We start from the raw sequence: 23495 nt of genomic DNA, 5'->3' as shown, positions 1-23495 counted from the left end.
ATATGATTAAATTCAAGTCTGTGTCTGTACCTGTGCAGCTAGAAGGCGAACACATAGGCACCTTGACTTGTCTCACTTAAATTCCTGAACAATAATCGTAATCAGGCCCTTGTAGTGACAGTCATACATTTCACTATTCACTTTTCCACTGTCATAGGCAGATTTCATACCATCTTCTCTCTTTATTTTCAATCAGTGACCCTAGATTTTAGGTTTTATTGAAAATATAGAAACAGTCGGGACAGAACTTTTACAAGATCCTACTGGAACTCCCTACCTGCTAGCCTCCTTTTATTGTGGAGATAGCTATGTATTGTGGATGGTGCTATCTAAGGCCAATCCCCCCCCACTTTAACACAGCATCCTAAACTCTTGTCGTTTATGAAGGACATCACTCCATCAGTTCTCCTTTTCTACAATCATTGATTTTTCCATTTCTAAATTTATTTAATTTATTTCTGCATTGGCTCTTTGCTGCTCTGCGCGGGCTTTCCCTAGCTGTGGTGAGCAGGGGGCCACTCTTGTCTGTGGTGCTCGGGCGTCTCACTGCAGTGGCTTCTCCTGTTAACGGCGCACGGGCTTAGTTGCTCCGTGGCACGTGGGATCCTCCCGGACCAGGGCTCGAACCCGTGTCCCCCTGCATTGGCAGGCAGATTCCCAACCACTGTGCCACCAGGGAAGCCCAATTTTTCCATTTCTAGAGTATCTAAACATTTTCCTTGTCTTAATAAAACCCTCCCTTGTCTCCACATTTGTCTACTCCTCCATTTCTCCCTCTTCCTCACATCAGAACTTAAGAGTAGCTCTTGAGTCTGTTTGCTTTTTTTTTTAACATCTTGCTCTTTCAAATACATCATGCTATTCCTAAACTAGAGGAGAGTTTTCTCCCACTTTATAGTTGCCCTGTGCCCTTGAGCATAGTACTTAAATCTCTTTTCTTGTGAGTAAAATGGGAGTAATAATACTTTACCTGCCTTCCTCGTAGAGTTGATCTGAAAATCAGATGAGATTATGGATCTGAAAAATTTTTGGTGAATTGTGAAATCAGAAATAAATCTATGCAATTTCTTTTTTAACAAGTCCTGTTTACAGTTATTTTGATCAGTATTTTCACTGTCCTTTTTGAACAAGGTTTGTGTAAGTGAGATATCCTCATTTTCTTAGCTTGATGTAATCAGCAATTTCAGTGTTGAGAGCAGTGTTCTAGCTTTAGCTTGGAAATTGAGATTATTTGATAGATAATGTATAAAATTTCTGTTGCCTTTGGAAAGAAATGTGCTAAATTTAAGCCTGCTGTAGAACAGTGAATCCTGCTGGAGGACACCATGTCTGTTGCCTATAAGTTTGGATAAATACATTCCTTGTGTAATGTCTCAAAGAGCTAATTTTATAATAGAATGAACTTTATAAACCCTTTAACATTACATATACCTATTCCAGCAGAGGAAGTAGACCAACTACAAATGACTAATATGTACGAATAGGTCCTAGATACTTCAACAGGTAGATAAAAATTGTTATTTGTCTCTCCCTCTGCCCTCTCCGCCACACACTTCTGGTTGAATGAGGTAGGTGGCTTCTTTGTAGTATGTTAGATCCATTTTCTGCCTATATAGAAACTTGAAAATTTACAAGTAACTTGGGAGTTTCTACTTTTCAGTCTTCAAAGTCTGTGTCTGTTTTGATTGTTGAAACCATACTGTTAGGGATATATTTTATAATAGAAGAGATTAAATTGGCGTAAATAGGTAGGTTTAGGAGCCTGAATACCATAGTTTCTGTGGGGGGAAATTAATTCTGTATTTAAAATTATATTTTAAAAAGTAGCCTTTTGGATCATAACCCTAATTTGAGAATTGGTTGCCTTTGTTTACTGTTTATCCACATATTATTAATACTGTAGTCTTAGTTATTTCAGTTAAAAAAAAACAACAAAACTCTTGTGCCACATTTTTTTCATTCCTTGGGTCCAGTGGGGAGATTTTTCCTGTTGCACTGATGTCAACCAACATCTTCATAATTCTGTTTTTAGAATTAGCAGAAACCAACTTTGTGGAAGAGATTCAGGAAATACTCCTTGGTGCCTGCACCAGTTTCTCAAATGGAAGGATACCACCCAAGGAACCAAAGAGGAAAAAGCTTTGCCCGTAGCGTAAATCTATGAAATTCTTTTGTAAACATATTTGGCTTTAGGTCTCTGTTTCCTTTTGCTAATCGTTTAATTGCCAAAACTTATTTGCTCTTACTAATTTTTTTTTTTTTTTTTGTGGTACGCGGGCCTCTCACTGTTGTGGCCTCTCCCGTTGCGGAGCACAGGCTCCGGACGCACAGGCTCAGCGGCCATGGCTCACGGGCCCAGCCACTCTGTGGCATGTGGGATCTTCCTGGACCGGGGCACGAACCCGTGTCCCCTGCATCGGCAGGCGGACTCTCAACCACTGCGCCACCAGGGAAGCCCGAAAGAACTACTTTTAATGGTGGTTGGCCTGAACTAGGGTAGTGCCATGGGATGCAATATAGTGTTCACATTGGGAAGTAGTTAGATGGTAAGTTGGAACAACTGAATAAATGATTTAATGTGAGGAATATAGGAGAAGGAAGAGACAAATACCTCACAAGGGAATGGGATGAAAAAGGATAACTGATCTGCTTTTGTGTTGGCACTTTTTCATAGTGATTATCTCCCTTTTGGGGAAAAAATAAAAACTACGTCAACTATGTTTAGTATTAGATGTTGAGTATATTTTTCTTTTAAAATGCACACAATTTTGTAAGAGAGAAGTATGTGGCTAGAAAAAATTTGACTTCTTGAGTGTTAACCATGCATTGTCTCTAGTTGAATCAATGGTAAACTCCCATTCTTTATCTAGGGGGAAATAAGCAGCAAAATGAAAGTTTAGTTCCTGCTTCTTGTTTGTTAGCCTTGGAGAAGCCTGGTTATTTACTGGGATCATAGTGCTCAGTTTTAGATCCATCCTGTTGAGATGACTTATTGGAAGTATTGGCACGGGGCTCAGCACAGAGGAGTCATAACTACATTGGCTGTTGGACATAACCTTTCCAAGGGAAACCATGTGCAGAGTTGCTACCTTTTCCTTCTTTGCAACATCCAGAAAGAAGGCCTTTCTTTATAGCTGTTTTAAAGTATGCTCAATTTGATTGAGTTAGGGAAGACTTAGACAAAGTAGTCTAGAAACCATCTTTCAGCAATTACATTATGGTTGAGATGCCTATGGGACATCCAGTGAAGGTGTCAAGTAGAGTCAGGAGAGAGCTGGGCTAGAGATACACATGACATATGAATGGTTCTTAAAACTAGGAGTAGTTGAAATGGATTATCCTAGAAGTCTGTGTAGAAGAAAAGGCAGTCTTGGGCATAGCCCTAAGTAACACTTAAAGGTCTCGGCAAGGAAGAGGATTTCAAAAAGGAGTGAACAAAGAGGAGGAAAACCAGAAGAGTGTGGTGTTATGGAAGCCAAAGGAAAACAGTGCGTACAGGAGAGATGAGTCAGTACTGTCAAATGTGGCAGAGAGGTCAAGTAATACTACAGAGGAGGACTAAGAAGTATCTGATGATGATGTTGCTGAATTTAGTGGTACTGGTGAGGGCAGTCTTAATGGAATTGTGGGAGTAGCACTACTGCAGAAAATAAGCTGCAGAATGAGAACAAAGTCTGTGCCTCAGTTTATCAGCATTGTGTTGCACCCTGGAGTAATAAGTGTGGGGTTATGAGTAAGTAAAGACAATGTATAGTTAAGTTTTTGAAAATTACTTGAGACTAAGAGGAGGAGGAGACTGTGGGGGATTTTGTGTGTTTTTAAGATGATAGAGAATTGGGTCTGTTTAAGTGTGAATGGAAATGAAGTGGCTTTGAGGGAGAGGTTGAAAATACAACTCGGCGGGGTGGGGGAGTAGGCAACAATGAATCTAGCAAGGTACTGGAGAAAGGAATTAGATTTGAAGAGAGGGATAGCTTTCATTTAGTAGGGAAGAAGATTGAGATTAGGTGGATCTGGACGCAAAAAACCATGTGTCAGTTTGGTAGCAGAAAGTTGAGGGTGTGAGTTCCTGTGGTGTCTTCTGTACCTTGAAGTAGAAAATGGTCATCTGCAGGGGGTTGCGGGGGAGTGTTGGGAATCAGATTTAGAGGAGAGTACAGGTTTCAAACAACCTCTTGGAGGAGGGAGAAGAGGGCTAACCAGGGGAACAGAAGGATTGGGGGTGTCGTTCTTTTTCTCCAGTAACATTTAGAAGACTGGATATAAATGTGGATAGGCAGCTGGTTAGACATTAAAGGTGAGATGTGTTAGATAAGTGAGGTAGAAGAGTATGACACCACAGTGGTTGAAGTAAATTTTATTTTGAGTACTGACAAATAAATTCAACTGTGCTGGTCCAGATGTGGAGTTTTACCTGGTAGGAGCAACAGAAAGGCAAACAAGTCTGTGATGTTAGGAAGAAAGTGATAGAAGCAGTGGCATTATTGTCTAAGCTGAATAGAGCTTGCAGTAAAGATCAGAATGAATGAAAGTAGAGGCTCAAGGAACCAAAGTTGTAATGAGATGCAAGACCAGGTGTAGTGAACAGTTACTGAGAGAGCTGGTGGGAATAGGAGATTGGCACTTACCATTTCAAAGAGCATTTTGGGGATAATGAGATTCAGCCTGTGTCCTGAATGACTGTGAGTAGATGACTTAAGTGGATTGGAAGTAAAGATCATTGGGTTGAGGTTAAGGAACAATGCCAGAAGTTTGGACAGGTCAGGGAACCTGGTTCCAAAGTCTGGTTCACTTCTTTTCTTTTTTTTTGATGCCGTTGTAAACAGGATTGTTTACTACAAGGTATTTTTTTCATCTTTATTGAGATATACTTCAAATACTACAAAAGTTCACGTATTTTCTTTGACACATGACCCAAGGTGGTTTTGCTGCGTTGAATCCACACACACACACACACACACACACACACCCCCTCTGCCCCCAAAATGTCAAGGTGTCCTGGCATATTGCCCACAAAACATTATATCATTTGATACCCTTGTTCTGAGTGTGTCTCTTCACACTTATCACCAAAAATTGTTCAAGACAGTCTTTTCCAGTATGACCGTCTATTGGATTAATGATGTCTGACATTAAAATTTGTGCTTTTGGTTACTAATGATGTTGAGCTTTTCTTTTTATTGGGTGTATAATTGTGAATTGCCTGCCCCTGTCATTTGTCCATTTTTCTGTTGGCATTTTCTACCATTTCTCTTAACTTTTTATTTGCATTTTTTCTTTTGTTATGTGTCTTGTTATTTCTATTTGAGTTGCGTGCTTAGTTTATTAGTTTTCCTTCTTTAATAATAAACATGTTTAGTGTTAGTCTATGATTACTTTTTTAACCACATCATATAGGTATTGTTATGTAGAGTTCTCATTGTTATGTTTTAGTATTCTTTAATCACAGTTTTGATTTTTTGAAGCAATGTTATTTAGTAGTAAAATGACTAGAGGGTTTTTTTGTTGTTGTTTGTCCTCCTTTCCCACTCTTAATCATATATATAGCGGGTTGAGATTCTTGTGATGGATTTCCACTTTGGGGATATCAGAATAGCAGTGATGCTACTGGCCCACTTCAGGAAGATCAGTATAGCAAGGGTGATTTATGTGGCATTTGCAAAATACTCTGCTCTAAAGCTTGGAGTCAGAAGAGCTGGTTTTGGATTTCAGCTACTACTTAGAGTAGCAATGTGATTTGGGGAGGAACCCTACCTTTTGTATCCCTATTGTGACAGTTTTCCACTTAAAGCTCAGAGCTATCAATTCAGACAATTTTTTTTTTTTTTTTTTTTTTTTGCGATACACGGGCCTCTCACTGTTGTGGCCTCTCCCGTTGCGGAGCACAGGCTCCGGACGCACAGGCTCAGCGGCCATGGCTCATGGGCCCAGCCGCTCTGTGGCATGTGGGATCTTCCCGGACCGGGGCACGAACCTGTGTCCCCTGCATCGGCAGGCAGACTCTCAACCACTGCACCACCAGGGGAGCCCCAGACAATTTTTAGAAGAATTCTGGGAACTGAAGGAAATGGAATTTTCCCCCTTGATTCTTGGTCATTTAAAGTAGTGAAATTTAGTTCCATTATGTCTCCTTGCCTTTTTTTTTCCTACTCCTGTGCCACCCTACTTCAGAAATTGATTGCACTCTTTTTCTAAGTATCAATACTTCATAATGAACCTGTGGTCATGTAATTTTAGGGATGGAAGACCATAAAGATCATGTATTCCAGTCCCTCTTTATAGATGAGACTGATGTTGAGAAAAACTGAGCTACCTGTTCAAGATCATTGAAGTAATACAGTGGTTCTCAAGTTTGGCTGAACTTTGAAACCAACTGTAAAGCTTTTCAAAAATATTGATGTCCAGACCCACCCTCAGAAATTATATTTTAATTGGTCTTTGTAAAGCTCCCTCAGGTGATTATAATGAAACATTAGCCACTTTTAAAGTGAATAATTTGCCTTTTAACATTCACATTTAACTTTTTTTTATTATTGTGGACAAGACCACTTTATTTCTTAGACCTTTTAGATTAGAGAGCTTTTCTTTACTTTCTTACTCTGTGAGAAATAAGCCCATAAACTTTATAGTGAGAATCAAAACTTTCTGCTTTTGAAACCTTTATTTTGAATAGACTTATAAAGTCAACTGATAAAGTCTTTTTTTAAAAAACTGTGTACGTGGAACAGATGGTAAAACAGTTTATACTTCTACCTAGTAGTATGGGTTGTTAATAATAGGTCTTTTTGACGTAATATTATAAAGACATGATCTTTGAAGTTTTTGGAGTCATTGATAGTATGTATAAAATTTTTATCTTGCATCATTTGTTCAGATTCTGGATTTTCATTTGCTTAGACTTTTTCAAAAATCAAAAAATTTTTTCCTATAGGTAAGAGCACTGAAAGAGAAGATTGAATCTGAAAAGGGTAAAGATGCCTTTCCTGTAGCAGGTCAAAAATTAATTTATGCAGGTATGCATTAAATGCTGAAATTAATATGCCATTTTCTTGTGTACTGTGACATTCTTTAGTTTTAGAAATTGCCATCTTACAAACTGTAGTGTATACAAATTGATTGTCAGAAACATTGTACAAATAAAAGCAGAGAATGAACAGTCATTTGAATGTTATTAATATTCAGTCCTCTGTTTTTTCACATTTGCTTTATATATTTCTCCATGCAGTGATGTTAGATAGTTTTGCTTATTAGTTTTATCTTTTGTAAGTATTATGTAACTGGCTGTATTTGTTTTGTTTTGTTTTTTGAATTTAAAAATTTTTTTATTGAATTAGTTTGTGTGACATTGTATAAGGTGTACAGGGTGTTACTCTGATACACTTATATATTGTAATATGATTGCCAGTGTAACGATCTTTATCAGATTACATGGTTAGCAGTACAGTGTTATTGTCTGTGTTCATTATACTGTGCATTAGATCTCTATGGCTTATTTACTACTCATTAGAAGTTCGTACTCTTAAACACCATCACTCTTATCTCCCCCCAAACCCCATACCCTTGGTAACCACCAAGGTAAAATACTTTTTTTTTATAAGTTTAGGTTTTTAGAGTCCACATATAAGTGATATCATACTTAGCATAATGTTCTCAAGGTTCATCATGTTGTCGCAGACGGCAAGATATCTTCTTTCTCATGGGTGAATGATATTGTGTATATGGGTCACGTCTTTTTTATTCATTCATCCATTGGTGGGCATTTTGGATTGTTTCCATATCTTAGCTATTGTGAATAGTGCTGCTGTAGAGATGGGAGTGCATATGTCTTGTCAAAATCCTGTTTTCATTTTCTTTCGGTATATACCCAAAAGTGGAATTGCTGGATCATATGGTAGATCTATTTTTAATTTTTTAAGGAACTTCCATATACTCCATAGTGGTTGGACCAATTTACATTCCCACCAACACTGTATAAGTATTCTTTTTTCACCACAACCTCACCAGCCCCTGTTGTTTCTTGTCTTCTTGATGATAGCTATTCTAACAGGTGTGAGGTAATACCTCGTTTTGATTTGCATTTCCCTGATGCTTAGTGATGTTGGGCATCTTTTCATCTGTCTGTTCACTATTTCGATGTCCTCTTTGGAGAAATGTTGGTTTACTCTGATGATTTTTAATCAGATTGTTTGGTTTTTTGTTATTGAGTTGACTGAGTTCTTTATGTATTTTGGATATTAACCCCATATCTGATATATGGTTTTCAAAAATTTTCTCTCATTCTGTAGTCTGTTCCATTCTGTGGAATTCTTTTCATTTTGTTGTTTCTTGCTGTGCAGCGCTTTTGAGTTTGGTGTAGTCCCATTTGTCCATTTTTTTTGTTTTATTTTTTGTGCTTTTGGCATCATGCCCAGAAAATTATTGCCAAGACCAAAATCTCTGACTTTCTTCCCTACACTTTCTTCCAGGAGTTTTATGGTGTCAGACCTTATGTTTAAGTCTTTGATCCATTTCAAGTTAATTTTTGTGAGTGGTGCAAGATAGGGGTCCATGTGTTTCTTCAGTTTTCCCATCAAGCTGAGCATCTTTTTTAATCTATTGGAATGAAACCATTTATACTGATTATGTGTATTAATGTACTTGGAATCATTCCTGTGAAATTAAATTTCAGTGTATCTGTTTTTTAAATAAAATACCAAAATTGAAGAATACAGAAGACCTTATATGTCAAAAGACACTATAAATAAGCGACAGGAGAAGAAAGATTAATATTCAGATTATATAAAGAGCTCTTACAAATCAGTAAGGAGAGGATGACCCAATTAAAAAGCAACAAAGGATATGAATAGGAAATTGTAAATTAACTAGCCTCACTAGTAACCAGAAAAATGTGTGTTAAAAATAGACTTGATATGTGAATTTTGTGGAGAAAATTCTTTTCTTTGTTCTTGAGAAGAAATACTGAGCACTGTCATTGTAGATGTCGGTAAGGTGAATCTTGAGTTGCCCATGGATTCTTGTCTCTTCCTACATAGAGATTTTAAAGTATTTTCTTAACTGAGGTGGTTTAGAGGAAACACCAGCCCTGTGATGAGGAATCAGAAGCCTGAAGAGATGCATGTAGTTGATGGCAGACATAAAACTAGAATTTCTGCTTCCTAATCTTGGCCTGTTTTTTCAATCCTATGCTGAGTAGAGACACTATTCCCTTTTGTCTTAATGCTTGCAGCTTTTGATTCAATAACTTTTTAAAAATGGAAAACGAATTTCAAGGAAAAGGAAGCCTGAAGGAATCCTGACCTTTCATTTGTCCTTCTGCATGACTAAAATCTTACATAGTCTGTGTGCCTTACTCAGTTCTATATTATCTTACCATTTCTGTGTATCAGGACACTATGAGTATCTTATTTTTATAGCAGTGGAACATTTCTGTGTTGCAGGTATCCAGTATTTGTGGGAGCAGGCAGTTCGTTCATTTTTTCTTCCATCACGAGGGATTATAGGTTATTCCGGGGAAGGGGTGGGGAATCCTTGAGCATCTCAAAATTGAATTTTGTTTGTCTAAATGATCTCCTCTTTCTCAGGACCTAGTTAATATTTCCTTACCCAGCAAGTCTTTTTTATTATAAGTAATAATTTTTAAGAAATGTTTGGGATTGAGATATCTACATACAGTATATGAGTTTGCTATCTTTTAGTCAAATGCTTATTTATGCCTTCTTAACTAATCATGTATCCACTTATGTTTATCTTGGCTGACTGGTTAATCTTTTTCTTTGGGGAAAGTTTTAATAGAATTGATGTTGGTGATTGTTTTAACCTCAGTTAGTGTAAGACAAAGTTACGGTGCCTTCAGTAATATGTTTTTTTCTTAATGTGCTAGGCAAAATCCTCAATGATGATACTGCTCTAAAAGAATATAAAATTGATGAGAAAAACTTCGTGGTAGTTATGGTGACAAAAGTAAGTTTCAACCTCGTTGTATATATCTTTATGCATGTGAGTTTAAAAAGAAAAAAAAGATGATCCCAAGTCTTGCTTTACACTTTCAAGTGAAAACAGTTTATACACATCCATAGTGGCATGCACTTAATTGTTATTAAAGATTTTAACAGTTTGCTTTGAGTCAACTATAAAGTTAATAGTTTCATATATTTGTAGTTTGAGCATAATTTTAAATATGTCAAAACAACTGATATGTGAAGTGTCATGTTAAAAATTATTAGGTATTGTTGGATTAGTAAAATCACTAATTGTATAATTATTAGAGAATGTGATTCTTAGAAATTGAATAAGTGTTTCTCATTTTGTAGTTTTTAATAAGAGTGCCTTAAAAGGATTTGCTAATTGATGTACTAGACCTAACAAATACTTCAGGGCCAAAAAGACATATAGATTAACAATTTCAGTGATATTTCTTAGCCAGTGGGATAGATTTTTAGAAACTAAAAAAGGGAAAAGACAGCTAAGCGAACGATGGAATGATTATTGTGAGAAGGTTTTTAACAGGAACTTTTTTGTGATTTATTGGACTGAAATAAAAGTCAAAAGTTTTTCTCTAAAGCAGAGAATGAATATGGATTCTCTCAGGATTTTTGTTTTATTTATATACTTGTTTAAAGATACGTAAACATGCAGTAGAGAGTTAAGACAAATAGAGAAGTGGTGGTGCTCGTGATACTTTTAGGACTGAATTATGATCCTAAATTCTAAACTCCTAATAATCTCAGAAGAGTAGTGTTACTTGTAGCACCCAAAATAAATTTAAATAGGTAATTGGAAACCAGTTTGTCAAAGACTGTAGATAGAATAAATGTGAGTTTCTTTTAAAGTCTCAAAGTAATTGATATATGCAGTAGAAAACAAAGTTGAACAAGTAAATTTTTTTTAACATCTTTATTGGAGTATAATTGCTTTACAATGGTGTGTTAGTTTCTGCTTTATAACAAAGTGAATCAGTTATACATATACAAATATCCCCATCTCTTCCCTCTTGTGTCTCCCTCCCGCCCACCCTCCCCATCTCACCCCTCTAGGTGGTCACAAAGCACAGAGGTGATCTCCCTGTGCTGTGCGGCTGCTTCCCACTAGCTATCTATTTTACATTTGGTAGTGTATATATGTCCATGACACTCTCTCACTTTGTCCCAGTTTACCCTTCCCCCTCCCTGTATCCTCAAGTCCATTCTCTAGTAGGTCTGTGTCTTTATTCCCGTCTTGCCCCTAGTGAACAAGTAAATTTTAATTATGGAATACTTTTGTAGTGAGAAATGAAAAGCAGCTGAACAGTTTACATGTACTGGACCTAATTTTTTTTAATCTATTAAGAACCATATTGATTTTGCTATATTTAAGCACTTATTAAATGTTAAACTTTAAATACACAGGAACAGAATCATATGAGGAAACTTTGCCTCATCTAGTTTTTTCAAAAACTGTGGTACACAACACAAAATTTACAGATTTAACCATTTTTAAGTGTTTGGTTCATTGGCATTAAATGCATTCACATTGTTGTGTAGCCATCACCACCGTCTGTTTCTAAACCTTTTTTCATTTTCCCAAACTGAAACTCTGTACCTGTTAAACAGTAACTACCCATTTCCCCTGCCCCCCAGCCCCTGACACCACTGTTCTCCTTTCTATGAACTTGACTACTTTTCGTACCTCGTATAAGTGGAATCATACAGTATTTGTCCTTTTGTGACTTGTTTATTACCCTTAGTATAATGTCTTCAGGGTTCATCCGCATTGTAGCATGTGCCAGAATTTCTGTCCTTTTTAAGGCTGAATAGTATTCCCTTGTTTAGTTTTATCATACATAGTACATAGTGGAAAATGTGGTAGCCACATATTTGGGTATGTATTTGTTATGGTCTTATTTCCTTTATTATTATAGTAACGTTGACTATTTAGAACATAACTAAGAGTTAAGCAGGATAGGTAAGTCCCATCCCCCTACCTTGCACAAGGCACTTTTTTCCAGTACACTCTATACTAGCTCAAATAGAACAAGGCACAAATCCACTCATTGCATTTACAGTTTGTTGATTTATACTTGGGGCAAATTATGTTGAATTTTAATCTCATCTTCCATCAAATCAGTTACCTTTTCACCTTAGGTAAGTTATGAGCTAAGAAGGTAGTGAGTATTGATAGGCTGGAGAAGAATAAAACTCATATAATATGATTTTTACCCATATGTAATTGCTTTTTTGCTTGGTGGGAATGTTTATGGCTCTGATTCTAGTTCAGAAAGTGCTGAGCATGCGGTTATAACTTTATTTGGCCTTTATTTGTCGGTTTAACTGTATATACATCTCAAAAGTTATGTTAATCTCTTTGTACTTACACCTATTGGCTTGTAGTCAATATTGGGATTTTCTTCCCTCCTCTAAAATACAGTAGACTTTCTGGCATGTTCATTAATCATACTTCTGTTTATACTTTCATTTCAAGAAAGTTATTTTTGTTGCTTTCAAATGACGATAAATACTTTGAAGTTGTAACCAAGAAACTTTAATTGTGAAGTTTTGGGGGGGAATTATGTGGTTCTTTTTCTGGATACACATTCTGTACGTTTTAAAATATTTGCTTCTTTTGGTTCTTTTTCATAATGATCCGAAGACTGAAACCGTTGGCTAAAGCTAATGGAAGTTGATAGTTAATGTATATGCTCTCATCAGCTTTGAAAGAATAACATAAATAGTGATTCAGATTGCCGCTATTGATCACTCATTATGTCACCTTACAAAATTATTTTCAAGTTACAAACTTGTATTAGTGTTATGTTTGTAGCATCCAGAGATCAGGTAATAATGCAGTGTTTTATCATAATGCATTATTTTGATTTGTAATGTGTTTAGCCCAAAGCAGTGACAACACCAGCACCAGCTACAACTCAGCAATCAAATTCTGCCACCACTACCACAGTTAGTTCCTCCACAGCACCAACTGTGGTTCAGGCCCCAACCCCTGCCCCCACTTTGGCTCCTGCTCCCACTCCCACACCTGCATCTGTGACTCCAGCATCAACGACAGCGTCTTCTGAACCTGCACCTGCTAGTGCAACGAAACAAGAGAAACCTGCAGAAAAGCCAGCAGAAACACCAGTGGCTGCTAGCCCAACATCAACTGACAGGTAAGAACTGGATTCTAGGAAATTGTATAGGAATATGTTTATAACAGTGACTTCATGAATGTATTTATTTTGATTATTGTTTTGATCAAACTAACTTTCTATCTACTATGTTAAACTTTTTCTAAACTTTGAACCCTGACTAAAGCAGTATGCTTGTGTCTGTTCGGTAATCTGAATTTGTATACTCTGCATTGTTTTTTTTCTCCCAGGGTGAAGGGAAAGGGGTCAGTCATTATTCATTTTGTGTAGAAAAGTTAGGAAATACAAATGACCAAAAAGAAGAAGAATTATAAAATAATCTGACAGTATATTATAGCTTGACACATTATAAATAACTTGACATTTGTCCCCCAATCATTATTATATTTGACCTATATTCTTTGACTATTGTCACATCTGTCATAAACATCCTTCCATGTCAGTAAATTTTTCCAGTTGCTACGTAGTATTGTGTTTGGGTCTAACATTTGTTAGGTCTTAACCTTAGAAAAGAAATTAACGTCTTTGGATTTTTCCTCATCTGCAAAATGTGGATGACAGCAGGACCTATCTCATAGAGTTGTTATAAGGATTAAATGAAATAAGTAAAAGATATGATATAGCACATGGCACACAGTATGTGCTGAGTAAGTATCTACATCTTTGTGAAGTTGTATAGAAATTTAAGTTTTTGCCTATGTAGATCTTTAGAACAGAAGAAAAAGTGCTGGGATATTTGGGGAGCAAAAAAAAGTTCTTGTGGGAAGTTGGCAGTTAGGATTATTGAGTAGTTTGTGACAAAGGTTTTTTTCCCCAATGATAAATAAAATAACCAAAACAATGCTTCAGTTCTCTTGGCTGGAAATCATACACGGGAATCTCTTCTTTATCTGAGAGCCTGAGTTGCTTTGTGTCCAGTATGTATTGGCACTGAAGCAAGCGGTTTGTATTTTGTGACTTTGGTGCAACTCAGGACCTCAGTGGCAGTAGCGTCCTGGAATCAGGACCAGTCACAATGGAAAACTATGCAGCATTTGGAAACACTGACATAGAAGGATGTCTGTGATAAATACAATGATGAGAAAGAATTTAGTCATGAATTCTTTCTCATCATCTTTCATTTTAGTGTTTTGTCTTTGAGTGCCGTTTCTTTGAGTCAGTCAGCCATGTTGGGAGGGGTTTGAGTCACCTGGTTTGTTGCTGCTTCGGGCCTCTTTTCAAGGATTTAATTCCCCAAGAGAACACAGGTTCAGGTAGTAAAATATTTTCCCTATGTCAGCCTGCTGTACTTTGCTTTAGGCATTCTGAAACACTGTTGCCTAATTTGGTACTTCTCCCATGTGCAGCTAGAATTGCATACAATCACCCTTAACTAGTGGGAGACAACCCAGAGTCGGCCTATGCTATTGCATCTAAAGGCTGTTACATCTTTTCTGTGTATGGGAGGGAACTTATAAATTTCACAAATTGGTTTTCCAAATCATTTAAACATTGTAAACTTAATTAAATATGTCTTGAGTTGGTACAGTATATCATATTTTCTTAATTGCTTTAAGCTCCTTTTAAAAAGCTCCATAGTGTAAGAATTCCCAAATTGATCAATCCATTTTAATGTGCTAATATCAATTCAAGTTTTTTTATTATCTCTATTCTTTTTATTTCTTCTTGGGGGTACAGTTTTATTCATCTGTTCTCAAGAGTCAGGATTATCTTTTCAGACCCATAGAGATTACATAAAGGAGTTGATGGTCAGAAAAGCAGACTCCAGAGTTGCCTACTTACTTGGGCTTTGTACACCAACCTTTTACTCTTTTTTTTAAAAATATAAATTTATTTATCTATTTATTTATTTTTGGCTGCTTTTGGTTCTTTGTTGCTGTGTGTGGCTTTCTCTAGTTGCGGTGAGCGGGGACTACTCTTCGTTGCAGCGTGTGAGCTTCTCATTGCGGTGGCTTCTGTTGTTGCGGAGCACAGGCTCTAGGCGTGTGGGCTTCAGTAGTTGTGGCACGTGGGCTCAGTAGTTGTGGCTCACGGGCTCTAGAGTGCAGACTCAGTAGTTGTGGCGCACGGGCTTAGTCGCCCAGTGGCATGTGGGATCTTCCCAGGCCAGGGCTCAAACCCATGTCCCCTGCATTGGCAGGCGGATTCTTATCCACTGTGCCACCAGGGAAGCCCAACCCTATACTCTTATTTCCCCAAACTATACACCTCAGAGAAGGATAGCACAGAAAGGGAAGGGAGGGAAGCTCAGAAAACCAGCTGCTTAAATGTGCCTTAGTTTCTTCATTTGTGCTATAAAACATTTAGTGTCTTATAAAGCACAGAACTCAGTGAGATAATTATCAGGAGATACGCTGGTATGAATTTTGAGGAGTGTCAGAAAGTTTGTTTATCACCCTGGCCTGACATTTCATTATTAGGGATTTGTTTTTTTAGGTCAGTTTTGTTCTTTTAAAAACCACATATTGCAGTGCAAATTCCACTTGTTGATATCTACATTAGAGAAACTGCACTTGTGCACAAGGATTGCATTGCTTGTAATTGAGGACAAATTGGAACCAACCTAAATATCCATTAGTAAGGGCATGACTCGACATGTTATTTGTATTAGAGAACTGTGCTATTCAAGTGTGGTAGTGAATAGACAACATCGGCATCACTGGGAGTTTGTTTGAAATTAATTGTTAGGCTCCACCCTAGACCTCTAAATAAGAATTTCTGGACGTGGGTCCTAGAAATCTGTATTTTAACAAGCTCTCCTGGTGAATTCTTGGGCTTCCTAAAGTTGGAGGAGCTCTGATATCCAATACTACAGGCCAGTTAAAGTATGCAGTGTATATGCATATTAAATAAATGTGGTTTCAAGGCTTTGTTATCAAGTGAAAATAGCAGATTGCAGAACAGTATAGGCAATAACCACAAACCAAACAAAAGCCACATAACAACATTGCATATTTTCTGTGGGTGGCATATTAATGTGTAGAAAAACAGTAGCAGAGGGACAACACACTAACGGATAAAGTGGTTTCCTCTGCGGATGGGGAGGGGAGGAGTGTTGAGGCAGAATCAAGATTGAATGGTGGTTAAACGGTATCTCAGTCTTATCTGTAATGTTTAAAAAGAAATTTTAAAACAATGTGCAAAAATAGCACAAATTGTTCTATAAAAGAACAGTAACAAAGGGATCTAATTCTACCAGATAGTAAAATGTATTATGCATGGTAATGATTACAATTTAGTATGGCTCTTAACTAGAAAGACTGCTTGGTGAAATAGTAGTCTAGAAACAGACCAAAATACATACAGGGACTTAATATAAGATAAAAATGTAATTGCAGACCACTGTGGGGAAAATGCTATTAGGATAAATGTCTAGCCTTCTGGAGGTAAAAAAAAGATGGATCACATCTTACACTCATAAAAATAAATTTTAGATGGATAGAGATTTAATGTAAAAGTGAAACCATAAACTAGAGGAGAGCATGGGAAAATAATCTTAACCCAAAAAAGTCATAAAAGGAATGATTAATACATTTGACTACAGAAAGAATTTAAAGGTTGGAAACCAAACAAAAAATGTCTTTATAGTTTGATTTGGTCAATTAAATGGAATACTATGCACCCCTGGGGAAAATTTAGGCAGTTGTAGTTCTGCTGACATGCAGTAATTGTTCAAACACACAACAAGACGACACAGGTCAGGTCTAAGGCAGGAGAATTTGTTTTCCTATATATATAGTATAGAGCTGTAGTATATAGTTCTTTTTGATATTTTGCCTTCTACATGTTAATTTTACTATCTAGTTGATGAAGATATGTTAAAAATTATACCAAAGTATTGTCTTAATCATAACAATCATGTTGAGTGTTATGATACCAGGCACTTTGCTGAGCACTTTACCAGCAGTAACCCTACCCACAGCACTTAGGGATACATGGGTACCATTGTTGACCTCATTGTATTGGTGAAGAACTGACTGAGGCTTACAAAGTAATTTATGAATTCAAACTTAGGTATTTCCGTTACTCTTACTGTGCTGTAGGGTTTTCTCAGAACTGAAGTCTACTGTGTTTTGTTTCTAAAATTGGGACAGAGGTATATGTGTGTATTGTGTTGTGTGTATGTTTTACTCCAAACTGCTAACTGCTGTCTTTACCACTTTTGTAAACCTCAATTTATTTTTCTTTGGCCTTCTCTTTATGGTCTTTTATTATTGTGTTTGTGTCTTCTTTGTTTTCTAGACTCATCTTCTGCAATTGCCTAACAAAACTTAGTCCTTCTAAACTGGCTTAAAACTTGGTTACAGCTTGGGTCTATCCTCCCTCTGCATCTTTTTGTTTATGCTGCGTTCCTTGACCTGAAGGCTTTCTTGCAGTTTCTGTGTTCAGAACTTAACTATAAGACCTAATGAAATTCTACTATGTAAAGACTTCCCAGGCCTTTCCAGCCTAATGCAGTTTCTGCATGTGCTGTTTATCATATACAGCTTTTGATATTTCTTTTACTGTGACTTGACTTATAGATTATTTAATTTTTCTTGTAAATTCTTTCAGGGAATTAGTTGTGTGTTATCTTTTTTGTATTCCTTAAATGGTAAGCTCTCTGTAAGGATGTTCTTTTATATCTTTGGACATTTTAAATGATGGATTTGCAGAACAGAATGAGTATTAAAATTGAAAATTCTTCCCATGCCGTAAATGTTATGGATAAAGCTTTGGGGTTTAATCTGGAAGCCTTTTTGAACACTGTAGCCAGACTTCTACATTCAATTAAAATCAAAGAATCTCTACAAATTGGATAGCTACTAAACTTTAAGGTAGATTTTACATACTTTCTCATACATGATTTTCTAAAAACATTTTACAGTACATCAGGTGATTCTTCTCGGTCAAACCTTTTTGAAGATGCAACAAGTGCACTTGGTAAGTATCTACATTGTAAATTACCTTGTAAGAGACAGGGAGGAGGTTTAAGTTTCATTTTTCTAGATCACAAAAATGTTCATTTTCATGGTTGCTTACAATCAAGTGGCTAAATGATTTAGATAATTCAGTTGATGTTACTGAAGACTTTTGTAAGTTAATGTATTATATATTGAATCCTTTAAATTGTATTGTTAGAGTTAAGCATACTTCTTGCCTTAAAGCAGATAGTTTTCCATTTTCCAAATGTGGGTTTTAAATGAGGTTTTACAAAGTTTGATCTGTGTACAGGCTTATTACAAAGTATCTTTGAAATGAGTATAAGATGTTACTAAATCTGTCTCACATTTCATCTTTATTCACCTCCAGCCTTCATTCCACCTTGTAGCCTTATAGGTCCCCATCTGCATCTTGTTGCTTGTATTGTACTTGCAGTGAAAGTGCCTTTTTATCCCGACTTTCAGTTTTACCTGTTGAATAATGTCTTTCCATCCTTCCCTTCACATCTAATCTGTCAAAATCAATTTGGGGTTTTTTGCCCATTTTCCCACTGTAACTATAGCTGGTACAGTGCCTGCTATAAGTACTCATTATTGGTCTGTTGGGTGGCAACCCCATTCCTTCCCTTTGGTACTCTTCTGTACTACATGAAATGGTAGGGAGGTAGAAGTCTGGGAACAGGTGGGAATGGCAGCTTCAGTAGAGTATGGGCTTCTGGATTCCTTGTTTAGCTGCTACAGCAGCAAGGTTCCAACAGCAGTAGTATCTCACAAGATATGGGATTGGCCCTCTGACCTAATTGAACTTGAACTCCATGGTGCCCTCATTGCCATGGAAAATGGCTGGCTGATTTCCCATAGCACATAGGGGCAAAATAGTTGTTTAATCAACTTAAGATCACCTGGATGTACCAAACCCACATTCCTATCTTTGAGAGACTGTTCTCTGGGATTACTCTGCTTCATATGAGTTAGTATCCAACAATCAGGAAAACAGAAATCACTCTATTTCAAACAGGAAAAGGCTTAATCTTAGGAGATTGTTACAGAGGTGCTGAAACAGCTCAAGATTACCCAGAGATGAGTAAAGAGCTCTGTACCCTCAGAGCTGAAACCAGCTAGCACGTGCCCCTGCTGCTGTTGGAGGCTGTGGCTGTTGCCGTTGCTGCTTCAGCTGGAATGCACTGATGCTGCTGGGCGGAAGCCCAGGAGTCCACAGCTCTAGCTGCTCCTGCTCTAGTCTCTGGTGGTGGTGTCTTACCTTTTACACCTTGCATCTCTTAGAACAGCAGTTCTCAACTGTATGGTCTCGAGACCCCTTTACTCTTTCATCTTTAATTTATCCAGTCTTTGTGTTGATACCTTGCTTCTTTAAATATTTCTTCTTTGACTTCTGTGACACCACTCTTTTCTTGAACCGTACCTCTGACTATTCCTTCTCAGGCTTTCTGGTTAATTCTTTCTATCTCACCTGGCTTTTAAATGTATGAGTTTTCTTTGGTTCTGCTCTAGGTCATAGTTCAAAGTTCAGACATGGGAATGGCAAATACCACCCATATACAGTTGACACTTGAACAACACAGGGGTTAGGGGCGCCAACCCCATGTAGTCAAAAATCCATCTATAACTTTACAGTCAGGCCTCTGTATCCACGGTTCTGCATCTGCAGAGTCAACCAACTATGGATCATGTAGTAGTGTACTAGGAATAGACTTAATCTGATTATTAGTGGATCTATGCAGTTCACACCCATATTGTCCAAGGGTTAACTGTACTACAAGCGTTCTCAAAATTAAAACTCTAGTACATATCTCCCTCTGACTTCCCAGACTCATTCTTTAAGCTGCCAGCTGGAAAACCTATAACCTCCACAAACTCCTTAGGTTCTAAATTTATTCATTTTTAATTCCCCCATCTGATTCTTCTCCTTTGTTCCCTTCTTGCTTGCATCATCTTCCACTCTCTACCAAAGTATTGGCATCAACCTTGACCCTCTGCCTCTCTTGGCCCAGTGAGGCCAGGAGTCCTATTGATCCTCCTTCCTAAAGTCTGCGGAATATTTGTTTCTACTGCCACTTAATTGCCTTGGTTCATGTCCTTACCTTACTGATGCTCTTCTGTTACCCTCTTTTAGCTGTTCTAGTCTCTGCCACAGTGGGGTTTCTAAAAGGCAAATCTAAATGAGGTCATTGTTCCTTTCACAGCACCTCCTAACCTAGAAGATAAGTACAAGACTTTTTTTTTTTAATATTTATTTATTTTTGGCTGTGTTGGGTCTTAGTTGCGGCATGTAGAATCTTTCATTGCGGCGTGAAGGCTCTTTGTTGCAGCGCGTGGGCTTCTCTCTAGTTGTGGTGCGTGAGATCAGTAGTTGCATCATGCGGGCTTAGTTGCCCTGCGGCCTGTGGGATCTTAGTTCCCCGACCAGGGATCGAACCCACATCCCCCAACCAGGGATCAAACCCACATCCCCAGGGATCAAACCCACATATACCTCTGTGTTGGAAGGCGGATTCTTAACCACCAGGGAAGTCCCCCAAAACTCATTCTTAATGACATCTTCTTCATCACTTCATCATTAGCTCTGTCTCATGTTGTTCATTGCCCCTAATTTTTCTAGGAGTCATTTCCCTCATACTTTCAGGATCTAAAGAGTATCAAACTTGAGTGTAGGCATTTCTTTTTGAGTTTTAATAACTTAGTCGACTAAGAAGTGTGATTTTAGGACGCATAGCATCAAGGAGAGGCATGGGAGCTCTGGAGTCTAGACAGCTTGTGTTTGTGTCTCTGCACCATGACTTAACAGCCGTTGATCAAATTGTTAATCTTTCTAAGCCTCAGCCTCATAATCTTTAAAAGGAAGGGAAAATAAACCTTTCTTATAGAGTTCCTATAAGAATTAAATGAGAAACACTACGTTAAAATAGTACAGTTATGATATTCCACAACTCTTAATTTTGTTTATTATTGATAATATTTTCTGTTTCTGGGAACTAGATTACTGAAAGTGTATTGGCACCTGAGTGATTTGTGCTAGAATTATATCAGTGGGTATTTTAAAAGATAAAAATAGCTTAAGTACTTTATGGAATAGGTAGGGAAAAGTCATTACTCTAAACCAAGGTATCAAATGCTAAATTTGCTCAGTGATACTTAGTTTTTTAAGCTATGCTTTCGTAGTTACTAGATAACTTTATTGAAAATTTTGCCATCAATAAAGTAGAAAGGCAACTTATGGAATGGGAAAAAATATTTGCAAACCATGTATATAATAAGAGGTTAATATCCATGATATATAAAGAACTCATACAACTCAATAGCAAAAAAAAAAACCAAACCAATTTAAAATGGGCAAAGTACTTGAATAAACATTTCTGCAAAGAAGATATACAAAAGACCAACAAGTATATAAAAAGATGCTTAACATCACTAGTTGTTAGGAAAATGCAAATTAAAACCACAATGAGATACCACTTCGGGCCTGTTAAAATGGCCATCATCAAAAAGACGAGGTATAGCAAATGCTGGTGAGGATGTGGAAAAAGGGAACCCTTGTAAACCGTTGGTGGGATTGTAAATTGGTGCAGCTACTATGGAAAACAGCATGGTGGTTCCTCAAAAATTAAAAATGGAACTACCATATGATCTAGCAGTTCCAGTTCTGGGAATCTATCTAAAGGAAATGAAAGCACTAACTTGAAAAAATACCTGCATCCCCATGTTCATAACAGCATTATTTACAATAGCCAAGACATGGAACAAACCTAAATGTCCATCGATGGATGAAGAAGCGGGGTTGTATGTGTGTGTGTGTGTGTGTGTGTGTGTGTGTACACATAATGGGGTATTACTCAACCATAAAAAGTGAGGAGTTTCTGCCATTTGCAACAACATGGATGGACCTTGAAGGTATTATGCTAAGTGAAATAAGTCAGAAAGACAGCTCCTATAGGATCTCACTTATATGTAGACTCTTCAACAAAACAAATCATCAAACTCAAAGTGGTTTCCAGAGGCAGAGGATGGGGGATAGGAAGTTGGAAGAAGATGGTCAAAAGGTACAAACTTCCAGTTATAAGATAAATACTAGGGATGTAGTGTACAACATGATGACTAGGTAGCTAGCATTGCTGTATGGCATATAGGAAAGTTTTTGAGAGTAAATCCTGAGTTCTCGTCACAAGGAGAAAGAATTTTTTTCTTTTTTTTGTATCCATATGAGAAGATGGATGTTAGCTGAACCTGTTGTAATCATTTCACAATATACGTAAGTCAAGCCATCATGCCCTGTGTCTTTCACTTATACAGTGATGTATGTCAATTATTTCTCAATGAAACTGGGTTGGGGGGGTAGATAGACCAGAGTTTTAGTGTAATACACTATATGAAATAAGAAAAAATTCTGCAGAAAAAAATCATTCAACTGATTTTGTCACCTGTATATCAGGGAAACAGTAAAGCAAAAATGGCATGGTCCCTAGCAAGGTTGAACCTGTGATGGGGGAAAGAAAATAGAGTGAAACATAAAATAAATTGCAAATCATGATAAATGATATTTTAAAAATTAATGGCTTCCATAAAGAAGAACAAAAGGCACTTATATTTAGGCTAGTCAGGCAGTACCTCTCTGAGACTGTAGCGTTTAAATTGAGAACTGGAGCATGTAAAGGAACAGACCATCAAAGAAGCCTGGTGTGTGTGAAGGTCCTGGGGCAGAAGCTGTGACTTGTGAAGCAAGAAATGGATTGTTTGGAGTGTGGCACATGCAGGGTTGTTGAGGTTGGGAGCCCAAAATGAGATTAGGTTTTCTTTCTTAAAAGCTCACTTTTGCAACTGGCTGAAGAATGGATTGTGGGCTTGAGGGCAGAAGAGGAAGCAGGGCATAATCTAGACCAGAGATTGTTGTGGACTGGTCTTGAGTTAAGGCAGGGAGAAAGAGGAAGCTTGATAGGTTTGGGGTATATTTTAGAGATAGGACCTACCAGGTATGCAGTGGATTAGATGCAGAAGGAGGGGAAAGGGAATTGAAATCACCAAGGTTTCTGGTTCAAGCACTTGGATGGATAGAGGTGCTGCTAATTGAAGTGGAGAAGGCAGATGATAAATGGTGAGGCATGTTTGAGGGGGAATCTTTGAGATCCAAAGTCACATGCTGGTATTGGTTGTGGAGTGAGCAGAATGTGAGAAGTGGACACCGCGTGTACAGACAGCTATGGCTGTGAAGGGAGGAGAGCAGACGGATGGACCAATTCCTGAAAGAGAATTGGGATGCAGTCAAGGGAGGCGTGTTTTTGTTTTTAGGATGACATTCTAGGACATAGTTAACTGCTGATCAAGATAATTAGGTGGGCAGGAAAGGGTGGGAGATGGACAAGAAGTGTGGTAGCTTTAAGTTTAGTGGGAGAGAGTTGGCTTTCTTTAAATCAGAGTGTTGTCTGACATTTCCATGAAGAGTG

The 23495-nt window shown here is 37.5% G+C and overlaps 1 protein-coding gene across 2 annotated transcripts in view; it reads left to right on the top strand.

The window, feature by feature from the left end:
• RAD23B (RAD23 homolog B, nucleotide excision repair protein) overlaps positions 1-23495 on the top strand; it is a 44125-nt gene that overhangs the window by 6194 nt on the left and 14436 nt on the right. Inside the window, exons 2-5 of one of the 2 annotated variants that reach the window (XM_067743743.1) lie at positions 6932-7013; positions 9881-9960; positions 12864-13138; positions 17985-18040. In XM_067743743.1, the coding sequence (XP_067599844.1) occupies positions 6932-7013; positions 9881-9960; positions 12864-13138; positions 17985-18040 (493 nt within the window). The remainder of the gene's footprint in view (positions 1-6931; positions 7014-9880; positions 9961-12863; positions 13139-17984; positions 18041-23495) is intronic. The other variant, XM_067743744.1, reaches the window with a different exon arrangement.

Source organism: Pseudorca crassidens, chromosome 7 (assembly GCF_039906515.1).
Source record: "Pseudorca crassidens isolate mPseCra1 chromosome 7, mPseCra1.hap1, whole genome shotgun sequence".
Taxonomy (NCBI): domain Eukaryota; kingdom Metazoa; phylum Chordata; class Mammalia; order Artiodactyla; family Delphinidae; genus Pseudorca; species Pseudorca crassidens.
Note: the sequence above shows the minus strand (reverse complement) of the source record. Positions and strands in the feature narration are given on the sequence as shown.